This window comes from Blennius ocellaris, assembly GCF_963422515.1.
Source record: "Blennius ocellaris genome assembly, chromosome: 15".
NCBI lineage: Eukaryota > Metazoa > Chordata > Actinopteri > Blenniiformes > Blenniidae > Blennius > Blennius ocellaris.
Window position 1 is genome coordinate 23,052,731 of NC_137664.1, and position 12,962 is coordinate 23,065,692.

At 42.9% G+C, this 12,962-nt stretch overlaps 1 protein-coding gene across 1 annotated transcript in view; it reads left to right on the plus strand.

Annotated features, from left to right (window-relative positions):
- The window catches only part of tln1 (talin 1), a 130,082-nt gene that overhangs the window by 91,716 nt on the left and 25,404 nt on the right, over positions 1-12,962 (plus strand). Inside the window, exons 43-50 of the mRNA XM_080510109.1 lie at positions 380-499; positions 580-726; positions 845-1,011; positions 3,042-3,225; positions 3,340-3,465; positions 5,072-5,188; positions 5,283-5,468; positions 5,972-6,079. Of these exons, the coding sequence (XP_080366235.1) occupies positions 380-499; positions 580-726; positions 845-1,011; positions 3,042-3,225; positions 3,340-3,465; positions 5,072-5,188; positions 5,283-5,468; positions 5,972-6,079 (1,155 nt within the window). The remainder of the gene's footprint in view (positions 1-379; positions 500-579; positions 727-844; positions 1,012-3,041; positions 3,226-3,339; positions 3,466-5,071; positions 5,189-5,282; positions 5,469-5,971; positions 6,080-12,962) is intronic.

Genomic DNA, 12,962 nt, shown 5'->3' on the forward strand with positions numbered 1-12,962 from the left:
TTTGACTTTTCCATTCTAATGCAGTCAGTCACTGCACAGGTCATAGCTCCACATCAAGCTTTTATTACAGTACAAGCTCTTCCCCTTTGGAAATGTGGCCCGCCTTTATTCATGACAACATGCTGTAAAGACATTGTCTTCAGTATTATTGCTTGATCCAGAACATGTGCTGGAGCGTCGGGATTTAGGAGAATACTTGAGGATATTGTGGTTCTGCTCTGGTAAAGGACGATGCAGTATCCTCTAATGCCCTCTTATTATTTAGAGAAGTTGAAATGTTTGGCAGGATTATGATAGAAGCAGGAGAGTTTGAGACTACATGAGGCACAAGATGAGACTGCACACCGCTGGAGCATTTCTCATTCTCACCTCTCTTCAGGTGACCAAATCCAACACCAACCCCGATGACCTCGGAGGGCTCGCCAACCAGCTCACCAATGAGTTTGGAAATCTGGCCAATGAGGCCAAATATGCAGCCGTAACTGCAGAGAATAATGAGGTAAAGGCTTTACCAGCGTCAAACCCATGAAGTGAGAAGTGATGTTGACATGTTTGCTCTCTGACCACGGCCGTCTGCAGATTGGATCCCACATCAAGAAGCAGGTTGGAGAGCTGGGTTTCAGCTGCACCAGTCTGGTGACCAAAGCTGGAGCTCTGCAGTGCAGCCCCAACGACTCCTTCACCAAGAAAGAGCTCATCGAAAGTGCCCGCAAAGTCTCTGAGAAGGTCAGGATATGTTTATCGGACCAGCGATGGATGCAGTTTGGCTCCTCTTTGACTGGAACTCAGAGTGTTTTAAGCTCCATCGTGTTTACTAATCAGCTGGCTGCTCTCCCTCCGGCAGGTGTCCCATGTGCTGGCCTCCCTGCAGGCAGGTAACCGTGGCACGCAGGCTTGCATCACGGCTGCTAGCGCGGTGTCGGGGATCATTGCAGACCTGGACACCACCATCATGTTTGCCACCGCTGGTACCTTGAACAGAGAGAATGCAGAGACGTTTGCTGACCACAGGTACTCACACTTCTCTCATTCACATGTAAAAGACGCTCTGAAGGAGAGTTGTTAGTGTTGCTGATGGACAGCTGGTAATAACTGAACCTGGCTGCCTGGTGCATTCAATCGTGGCTGAGATGATTTGTAAAAGACAATTTGTTTTTTCAACTCTTCATTTAGTTTTGTTTATATACCGTATTTTCCGCCCTATAAGGCACCTAAATACCTGAAATTTTCTCAAAAGCTGCCAGTGCGCCTTATAGCCCGGTGCGCCTTATATATGGACGATTGTTCTACTCCAGGCTGCTATTTCACAGCTGAACAACCAGAAGCTTTTATTTTGACAACTCTAAATTTGCAACCGGATCTTCAGAGCGGACGACACTCCACACAACACATTCATCACTCATGGTTGCACACCAACATTCTAACAAACCAAAATAAACTAGATGAAATAATTACTCCCTAAACTGGGGAACAAAAACACATAAACACAATCAACACAACACCAAGCCCAACAACAACCCACAATAACCTCCAACAACACAAAACATGAATTTGTCAAATTTGACAAAACATTTGACAAATTCAACCTGAGCTCCTCAGTGCAGCCGATAGAAACTCCCATAATTCATTGCAGCTGTTTGTGGTGTTTTAAATGCAATTATTGGGGGTTATATTTGGTTTATGGTGTCGGTAATAATTGTGTTGTGTTGTGTTTTTGTTGCTTAGTTCATGTAGTTTAGTTTATTATTATTATTATTATTACCGGTAGTTGTAAGTTGTCAACCAGTAGTGAAGAAGGTTTTGTGTGTAGTGTCCTCCTGGCATAGGCTGCAGGTAGGACTATCAAAATAAAGTGTGTGCACCTCTCTGGGTGTTAGAATCAGTGGAAAATGTAACCTAATGGCTTTGAGCTGTAAAGGTTGTTGACCACTGGTCTACTCCATGCGCCTTATACGGCAGTGCGCCTTATATATGAATGAAGTTGTAAATTATGTCAATTGATGTAGGTGCGCCTTATACACCGGTGCGCCTTATAGGGCGGAAAATACGGTATACAAACAGCAAGAACAAAAAAAACATAAAATAATACAAAAGGGGGCATACAAAGTCTCAGGTAGGCATTGTCTTTGTTTTGGAATAATGACCATTTTTGCTGTCGTCCAGTCTGGTTGCTTTTAATTTGTGGCGTATGGGGTTTTTCCCGCGAACTCTCTCCAGCGTTTAGAGCTCGTAGAGCTGTGCTGGACGACCTCCTCCAAGAGCACGAGTCAAACAGGAAGAGATGAATCTCTCAAGGCTTTGATAAGGTGTGGGGGTTCGAGGGTGTCAAATCCCGGGGCCTCAACCAACCGCTGACAGGCTGAGTGCTTGGAGGCAGGACCCCCTGCAGGGCTCGGCGCTCAGGCACATTCCTGAATCAGACTCCACGTTATGACTTTATATCAGGACAAATGAAGATGGTCTTTCAATGAACCAACTGCCAAAACCATCTCCATAACAAAACATAACAAACCGAGGTTGTTTTACTGGAGCCCGATTCCCATTTCTCACTCCAAACAATCACTGACACAACGTTTCTCTACTACCAGTGACTGGCGGGGTGCAGAATGATTGACATGTTGAGAGAGTTACCAGGCTGTGCTTGCGTTAGCTACTAGCATCAACAACATTTTAGCCCATGTGATGAAGTGAGGACAACATGGATGACAGATTATCTTTTTATTTACTGCCATTGCCTGTAAACGACTGTCAACAAAACGCATGGAATCGTGCAGAGTTTAGTCATTTCCAAAATATATAATGTTCATTTTGATACTACTAAAGATGAAGTTAAAGATTGTTCATCCTGAACAAATAAATAGAATTCATGGTTTCTCCCTACAGTTTATTGTATTAAGAGGTATTGTGGGAGGGGGAGACTGTCACTGACCACTATTCATTTTGCTGATTGTAAAATCCTAATTTTTGCACATTATTCCATTAGCATTGTTTAAGAGCCTTCACTGACCACCGGTGTTTGTTTGTTTGTTTGTTTTGTTCAGAGAGTATATCCTGAAGACAGCCAAGGCCCTGGTGGAGGACACCAAGCTGCTGGTGTCCGGAGCTGGAGCGAGTCAGGAGAAACTGGCTCAGGCCGCCCAGTCCTCAGTGTCCACCATCACCAAACTGGCAGATGTGGTCAAACTGGGAGCTGCCAGTCTGGGAGCTGAAGACCCTGAGACACAGGTAGGGACAGCATGACTGCTGCGGTATCTTCATCATCTCCTGCAGCGCCAGCGAGACAGAGTGAAGGTCTCAGCTGAAGCAGTGGAACACCAGCCTACACTCTCCTCTTTACAGGTGGTGCTGATCAATGCAGTGAAAGATGTGGCCAAAGCTCTCGGGAACCTCATCAGCGCCACCAAGGCAGCTGCAGGCAAACCACATGATGACCCCAGCATGCTGCAGCTCAAGAACTCTGCAAAGGTACAAAGATCCTTATTACAGGAAGCATGTCTACTTTCAGTAGTACTTGTATTTTTTACTGTGAGGCAACACAAGAAATTGGAAGGGACACGCTTGCCTTTTTCAAGTTTGATAGTTAATATCAATGCTTTGTTAGAGTAATGGATCTTCATCTGCGTTTCACATTTTCATCTCGCTGATATGTCAGAATATCAGCGCTCATCATGGGTGTCTTGTCTTTTTTTTTTGTTTTTTGCATTGAAAAGTTCTTGACCAGGAAATTGATCAATCCAAACATTTCCAACATAAACATCTTCCAAGTTACATATCATTGATTCGTTAGAGTTCGGAATAAAACAGGTTTTAAAAATCTTTTTTGTTAATTCACACTATTGTTATTGCGAGTTATGTATTTCTGTAAATAAAGTCTTAGTTATTTAATCATGTAAAAGTACAGGCTCAAAATCTAACGTTTAAAAAAAATGACTAGACATGTTCTCCTTTTGACCTTGATTAGTGTCAGTACCGTCAGACACACTGAAGGGCCTTTCGTCCAGCACTCGGTTCACTTGGGGGGGGGGGGGGGGGATCTTCACCCCTTCATTTGGTTGGGTTGCGTTCACATTCAGTTTTGATACCGGACCAAACCATCTGTAAAATGTCACGCAATTATAACAGCTGCTGGTTTCGCCTGACATGAACACTGACCAGTGAAGAAGTGAAGAAGAAACAAGGCTCATTGATTGGTCCAGACTGAAACTGGAACTGCCACCTTAGCTAGGCTAGGCTAGTTAGCCAGTGGCTAATGGGTATCCCCAAACAACCGCGGTATATATATATATATATATATATATATATATATTGTAGTGACTGCATTTACCACAACTACAGAAGCGACATAATTCACCTTAAGCCAGAGATGGCCTTGTTTATAACATGTGATTTACATGCAATGTTATTGCTTACTGCTAAATCGACAGGGTGGCATTTAAAGCAGTTTAGATTCATGTTCATTATTGTATGTATGTCATTGGAAGTTGCGGTCCCTTTAAGGACCTGAAGCCTTGCGGGTTATGTTGTTTACGGCAGTCGCCATATTGGTTTTAGCACTTTACGGTTCTAGAGAAAAATAAACGATGCACACACTTGTGTGATCAAGGTTAGAAATTGTCGCCTCTCCGGTTCTTTTACAATTTCTACAATATATATATATATATATATATATATATATATATATATATATCCTCTCGTCAACCAAAACAAAGGATGTGTCTCTGAAATGTTCAGCTCGTCACCATCTCGTTTTAGTCATGAAAAAAAAATGGTGCTTTTGCGATTGCTAAACAAGCTATTATTTGTGTTGTGAGAAGTTTCCAGTGCTTTGTTTCCAGGTGGAACAAGTGAGAGTGCGTTCAGTCAAAGTCAAAGTCAGCTTTATTGTCCAGTGTGCTAATATGCATGACGTACAGCACAGAGGAAATTTCAGTCCTCTCAGACCCGCAGTGCAAAACGGCATGTAACAATATATTAAAAATAACAATTTAAAGATTTAAAAATATATACACCATATAATCCTATAAGCAGTAAAGTGGCATGTGCACAATGTCTCACTGTGTGCGTGTTGCAGGTGATGGTGACCAACGTGACGTCCCTTCTGAAGACGGTTAAAGCAGTGGAAGACGAAGCCACCAAGGGCACCAGGGCGCTGGAGGCCACTATCGAACACATCAAACAGGAGCTGGCGGTGATTCTTACTCATCCTGTCTGATGCCTGAATATCAACGAGAGCCGCAGTCAAGCTTTCCGCCTGCTGACGGTGTCCCGGTTCGATCGCGCAGGTTTTCAGCAGTTCAGATCCGCCGGCGAAGACGACCACACCGGAGGAGTTCATTCGCATGACCAAAGGGATCACCATGGCGACGGCAAAGGCGGTGGCTGCTGGCAACTCGTGCCGTCAGGAAGACATCATCGCCACAGCCAACCTGAGCAGGAGAGCCATCGCGGACATGCTGCACTCCTGCAAGGTACAGCTGGACTCGCTGGACACGTCGGGAACAGAGCAGGAAAAACCCGCGTGCTCCTTCTCAAAAGAGTTCTTTTATTGTTCAAACGCCGAGCAATTAAATACACCTGCACAAATTGTTATCACAGTATTGGCATAACCAATATTAATAAAGGCCACATTATATTATATTATGCAAAAGATGCACAAAAAAACATGCAGCTTTTACAGGACAGGCTTATTATGAAATGTATTGTAGCAGCCTGGGATCCTGCAGTGGCTCTAGAGCCCTGATCAGCTGTTGATTCTATTGAACACAGTGTTTTTGGTTCCGTGAATCAGAGTGCGATGGTTTTCACATGCCTCTCTCTCTCCTGAACACACACAACCATGTTTGGTTTGCCAGCAATAGATTTTTCTGAGCAAGTCGATTAACGTAGTTTTGGAGGAGTTTATTCATGCAGCATTCTTGTGTTGAGGACTGAGTCGTTCACTCCCTGGATCTCTCCCCGTTTGCTCCTTCAGGAGGCTGCATACCACCCAGAGGTCAACAGGGACGTGCAGATGCGAGCTCTGCGCTATGGCAATGAGTGTGCTGCCGGATATCTGGGGCTGCTGGAGCACGTCCTGGTGGTAAGGCTTCAACACGCACCGCTGCAGGAGTGAGACCCAGCATTCACCACCCAGGGAACCCAGCTGCAGGAAGGAAGAAGGAAAGCAGGAGTTCAATAAAAGACGCACTGTGGAGACACACACCACGGTGGATCTCAACACTGTGTGCACCGGAAAAAGTCGCTTTTGATTGAAAAATGTACCAGAAGGTGGCCAGTTTTGGTGATATTACCTTTGACCATAACACAACATGACAAGAACTCCCAAGAAGTTCTGGAATTTTAAGATTCATGATTGTTTGCAGAGGCAGGCCTGTTAGCCAAATAATTGAATACAGTATATTGTGTCCATGTTCTCATGCCGCATGGATCCCAAGTTTCCTAAGTCCATTTGCGATACTTCAGCTAAGTCAGATTATAGGAAGAAGACTTTGAGCAAACATTTTGGAACATTGATGTTGATGTTGCTCTTGTTTTGAGGTACATTACAATCTTTAAGGAACACCTGAAGTGGACATCACGGGTCTCAGGACCAGCAGCCTATTGGGGGATTTCTTTTAAAAGTGTGCCATAAAAAGACGACAATACTGAACTCAGGGAGGCACTGAGCTTTACAATTACATGATGCGGTCAAAATAAGCCTCCAGATCATTATGAATGCGTCTGTTGACAATACAGTATATTTTCTTTTGCAGATACAGGCCAGCCTGTCGTCATTCTATATTCTTCCAATTGACTGTGAAGCGAACAGATAGAGAGTTTTGACCCTGAGGTTCTGGCTGTTTGGGCTCGGGATCATTTGGAGTACGAGTTTGACGCGTACAACCTGTGGAGCAGCCCTCTGGTCCCTGGTGACGTTTGTTTCAGGCCTGTGTTTGCCAATAAATATAGGTACGTTTAAAGCGAAGAGCAAGAAAGAGTAAGATAAATTAATTTACCGGAGGAGAAAGAATAATACTAAAAGGCTTTCCTGTCGTCACCGTGGTCAGTGGTTCAGGTCTTGTCTCCGTGGTGTTGCTCCCGGCTGGCAGGTGGCGGCTCAGTCAGTCTCGGCCTGGTTGAAGATCACCTTCCTCTCTTTCACAGTCGATATGTGAACACCAACCTCAAAACAAACCAACAGATTCTCTCACACTGGTGTGTGTCGTCTCCTGTGTATTTTGTTGAATGTCTATATTTTACAAAGTGCTGGTGGAAACCTCTACAACGCTCCCGTCTGTCTCTTTGTCTGTCAATATTGAACCCATCGCAAGTCACTTCCACTACCTCTGATACGTTTTCCTCGGTTATATTTACCTTCACCTTTTACGACACAACGTTTCTCTTTGCTGACAGATATTTGTACGCAGCATGAAAGAAGCTTGTTTTTCATCCACTGCTGTTCATTTAATCCACTTCTTTCTTCCCTCTCTCCGACGCTCTGTCTCTATACTTTTAAACTTGTCGCTCACTGATGTCGCTGTAAGCCGGTGAGTACGCTGCATGACGGACTGACACAGGTGTGTGTGTGTGTGTGTGTGTGTGTGTGTGTGTGTGAGAGTGTGATTGCTCCACAGAATACACACATATACAGTATACTCAACAAGGCTGCAGAAAAGCATCAGAGCACATTGGAGCCATTTTTACACCACATCAGTTGCCACACAGGCAGACGTGCTTTAATTCTATCCTTTAGCTGTGATTATGAACACATTTATCAGCCATAACACTATAAGCAGGTGAAATGGATAAGGCTCATTATCTCAGTTGGTGGGTCCAGTGGTGTTTCTAGATGTCAATACTTGGTGGAGCAAGACTTTATTTCAGGTCTCGTGACACCACTGAGTTCCAAAGTAAAGTGTGTGCGCCACCTTTTAGCCACATTATAACACCATATAGGCCCCTATCCAGTAACAAGGTTGGGCCTTGGAGAGAGCGGATCAAAAAACACATTTCAAGTAAAAAAAAAAAAAACAGTCAAAGACAGAAGCTCAACCACTAAACCGCAAATACAGGAGGTTCTTATAAACTGTTGGTCACTTGTCACTCATTTTGCCAACGCCTTAAGTTTCTCTGCTTAAAGTAAGAGTTTCAAACTCGTACTCGGAAATAATCAAACTAATTAATTTTGAGTCTTAACGGTTCATTAGCTTTAGCTGCTAACAAGTTGGTGTTGCCATTGTTTTCAGTTGACAAGGGAAGTTTATAAATGGCTGTGACATATACATATATACACACACACACACACACACACACACACACACACACACACACACACACACACACACACACACACACACACACTCCCTGTCTTGTCTAAAATTAAAACATGGATATTTGAGGCTGTGTATTATTGGAATAGCATGTTACACATTAGCTGGGGTCGGCTTCAGTAACCCTGAAGTGGATAAAGTTGTACCAAAAAATGGTTGACTACACTTATACATAGCTGTGGGTTTATGTATATATATATATATATATATATATCAGTGGCGGCTGCAGTTAAATTTCTTAGGTGGGACTCTTCATTATTATTTGAGTTCAGCCAATGTTAACTTAGTTTAAATACAGTGCGTTTATAAACCACATTACCACAATCTTACCTTTTTTAGACTGACAGAGCCCCCTAGTGGTGAAACATTATAGTTCCTTTAAACACCTAGTGAATAGAGTACAAAAAGACGCTTCATTAGTCCCTTTTAGTAAATGAATGTGTTTTGGGGCTGATTTACTTGAAGTGACAGTTAGTCTGATGTTAGTCTGATGTTGGGCCCGAGACATCCTGAGTTCACTCATCCTCATGGGGGGGGGGGGGGGGGGGGGGGGGGGGGGTGAACCACGTTTCTTTGAGGAGAAACAACGAGCCTTGGTTGTCTGGAGTGTGTGTTTGAAACACTTTTCTTTTACTTGAGCTCCATCTGTGACGGCTGCTCTTTGTTTCAGCTCTGAGTGTGCCGTGCTCTCACTCCCCCATCGCTGTGCTGTGCTGTGTGTGTGTGTGTGTGTGTGTGTGTGTGTGTGTGTGTGTGTGTGTGTGTGTGTGTGTGTGTGTGTGTGTGTGTGTGTGTGTGTGTGTGTGTGTGTGTGTGTGTGTGTGTGTGTGTGTGTGTGTGTGGCATTAGGCTGACCTGCTGCATGCGTTCTTGTGCTGTTATATCCTCTTCTGTCACGTCTCATGACATCACATGTGAATGAACTTGAGCCGGGTGTGGGCTGAGTCCTGTTAATGCCTGCCACCTGTCACCCGCCCCTCCAACCTGAGCACAGCCTGAGGGCACCAGCTGAGAGTCCACTAATCCAACTGGCCGTTCATTATTGTCTCAGAGGCTCTGGTTCGGGCCTCACTGTTCATATTCTGTTGCACCGTCTCATTTGCTTCACAGACGACGTGTCTGACCAGCAGGTTGGCGCTGACGGCACCCAAACGACAAGCTGTAGGTGTCAGACTTTCAGACTTCACACAGGACAGTGAGGCTGTTGACTGAAACGTCACAAAATTCGACATAATGAACGTGGGTGTCTGACCAGTGGCTCGTCACATGAAGCCCCATAGAATCCATAGAAGAGGAGAATCTGCTCATCATGCAGATCTGTGTGTGTGTGTGTGTGTGTGTGCGCGCTTCAAATAATAAGAAAGTTGATTTATATAGCAAAAGTAGATTTACAATGGATAACAAAAACAGTTTAGACTCCATCTCATGATGAGGATCTGTTTCACAGTGTCCAAGGTACAAATGTAAAACAAATCACAGATGGACATATAACAATTAAATAAACCCAAATTAAACATTTGACCATAGCTTAATAAGTTTGTCAAATGTTTATCATCTGTTACTTTTACTCAAGTTCATTTATTAATTATAAATTATTTATTATTTATTATTCACATCAGCAGAAAAACCAAGTCAACAAGATAAAGTCACACATCAAATATAGAGTGGCATTTAAAGTAAGACATTTAAGTTGATGAAAGAGAAATGACAGTATATACATATATACATTAAAGGCCACTCTAACATCACATGAAAGTCAAAAAATAGATTAAGAGTATTGAAAGATTCTGATTTTTAAAAATGTCCCTCCTTCGTTAATTCAAGGTCCTGATGACGTCTTGTGACCAAGTTCGTTTACGTATGTGATTAAAATACCTGCTATTTAAGACAAAGCCAGACTCTAAAAGTTATTCATAATATCCTGTCTTAACTTTAAAAAAAAAAAAAAACAACAACTTTATTCTCATTATTTAAAAAAACAAGAGTTTCACTTCAGTTTGGGCTTCCTTTGACCTGCGTACTATGAAATGTAATCCTGTTGCTTCTAACAGTCATCTTTGTTGACATGTATTATTTAAATCTTTACCAAAGATAAACATAGTAATCCAAATGCACCTACACATAAAATCTATCACTGTCTAAACTTTACAGTTAAATATCTCATTACACAAGATGAATTGGTGACTGTTGTCCATCTCCGGTGAACAACAGGCTGTAGTTGGGTAAACATGTTTGTAAGCAATGGTCAACTGAGAGGGATTTGACTTCAGCCACTTAGTAGGGATTGTTTTCTCAACATTCATCAACGCAAGGTGTAGAATATAACACTTATTCTTGGTAAACAGGTGTGTCAGCCAGATTTCCAAGATGGACCCTAAATGGTCTGTTTCTTTCTTCACACTCTTCCTAAAAGTCCTTGTTCAGGACAGTGACCAGAATATGTGGGTACGGTCACTCACAATATCACAGTTGCGCCAACATTTCTTTGTAGAATTCTTCTTAAAATGACTCGTTATCAGTGAACCTTATTTTCACCTTCCAGTCAAACTCATTCCTCAACTGACCAACATCCCTTCTATTATTGTCTTCACTTCTAGTTCCCATTTACCTTTAATACAGAGTGTTATCCAACATGTCTAACATTCCATATTTATTTATTTGGGATATTTGGTTTTTTTAGATGTTAAACTATCATCAAACAAGTGAATCAAATATTATACCGCTCATTATGTTGAGTAAAAAAAGTAATCTGTCGGTATTGAAAGTGGTCAATAGAGACCAGTCCAAGTGTTCTGAGGTTATGAGAATGATTTCAGTATTTTACCATTAAATGGTTGATGAGTTGTGTATTCTCAACCCACATTCAGCTCGTCTCTTTTCAGTATTATCGTACAGAGATTCTAGGAACTCAATATTTCCTAATATTCCTTTCAATGGTTTCTGAATTGAATTCCAGACTTTCACTGTGTGTTCGATGCAAACATCACCATATAAAGTTGTTTTTCTGAGATTGTTTATTTGCAAATGGGCGGGTGGAGAGCAGTGACGGCTGGAATACATTTATTCGGGGGCTCTTCATTATTATTCGATTTCAGCCTTCATATAAATACAGTGTGTTTGTAAACCACATTACAACAATCTTGCCTTTTAGATTGAGAGAGACCCCAGTGATGACAAATGATTGTACTTTTAAACACCAGTGAACAGAGAGACACTTATGAAGACTCTTTTATTAACATACTTGTAAACAGTTAGTCTGAGTTTCTGAGTCTTTCTCTGAGCCTTTCTCTGAGTCTTTCTCTGAGTCTCTCTGAGTCTCTCTCTCTCTCTCTCGCTCTCTCTCTCGCTCTCTCTCTCTGTCTCTCTGTCTCTCTAGAGAGAGAGAGAGAGAGAGAGAGAGAGCGAGAGCGAGCGATAAAAGCAACATTTATAAACACATTTCTAAACATTGCAGAATTCTGGACACATTTCTGTTTGTGTGCATTGATAAATAACAAGAAGGAGAAAGTTGAACGTGACCTGTAGCTTTTCAGCCAGATTTCTCCTTTTAAACCGGTAAAATAGGAAGGAACGATGTAACGAAGTTAATAATCAGAGACCCGCTGCTTGTTACAACATCTCATAGAAACACAAGAACAAACCAGAGCTGAGCAGGTCTGGCGATGGACAATTTAAAAAGTGCCCCAAGTCTCAGACACGAAATGAGGCTGATTGGTTGAATTTCCTGTCAGTCACTCTGGTGTTCATCAGTATTTGTGAGACGGCTACTAAAGCCCGCCTCCTCAGGGCGGCTTTCTGCAGCGCCCCTGGCCAAGAGATGCCAGTGCAGAATCCCACATGGTCGAGAATTTGCCCGCTTCCAGTGATGGTCGCCATTTTGTTCTGAAGTTCCACCACAGCGCCACTGTCGGTGGGAGGCGGGGGTACATGATGGCATGCAGCGCAGCGCGACCATACTCTCCAGAATTGAAACCCCGCCAGTGTGATATCAAGATGGTGGCGCCAACATACTTGTATGTGGTCGCCGCCATCATTGCACACAGTCAGCGCCATAGTACTCTCAACATTTAAACCCCACCATTGCGGTATCTAAATATGGTGGCGTTAGGGCGCCGACATACTTGTTGTGGTCACTGACATATTTAAATGAGAAAATGACATCAGTGGCTTCAGTTATGTCATGGCTTCATGGATCATGTTCACTTCTATGAAGCACAAATACACTGGAAGGTCCATCCAGGGAGATGGCTCTTATCTGACTAAAGCTCAGAGAGCATTTATTAGTTCCAGAGTCAAGTGGACTGAAGAGGGAGAAAGAAAGCATCATGTTGCACTACGTTATAAAAACACAGACAAGAAAAATACAATAAAATTCACACTCTCGTGATGAATGGGAAAGAATCCTTAGAACAAAAAGTATAGCCAAGGACGGTTAGTTTCACTAGCCAGGTGTTCCTGTTACCTGTTGACAGTTAGTTTCACTGGCCAGGTGGTTCTGTTACCTGTTGACAGGTAGTTTCACTAGCCAGGTGTTCCTGTTACCTGTTGACAGGTAGTTTCACTAGCCAGGTGTTCCTGTTGACAGTTAGTTTCATTGGCCAGGTGTTCCTGTTGACAGTTAGTTTCATTGGCCAGGTGTTCCTGTTACCTGTT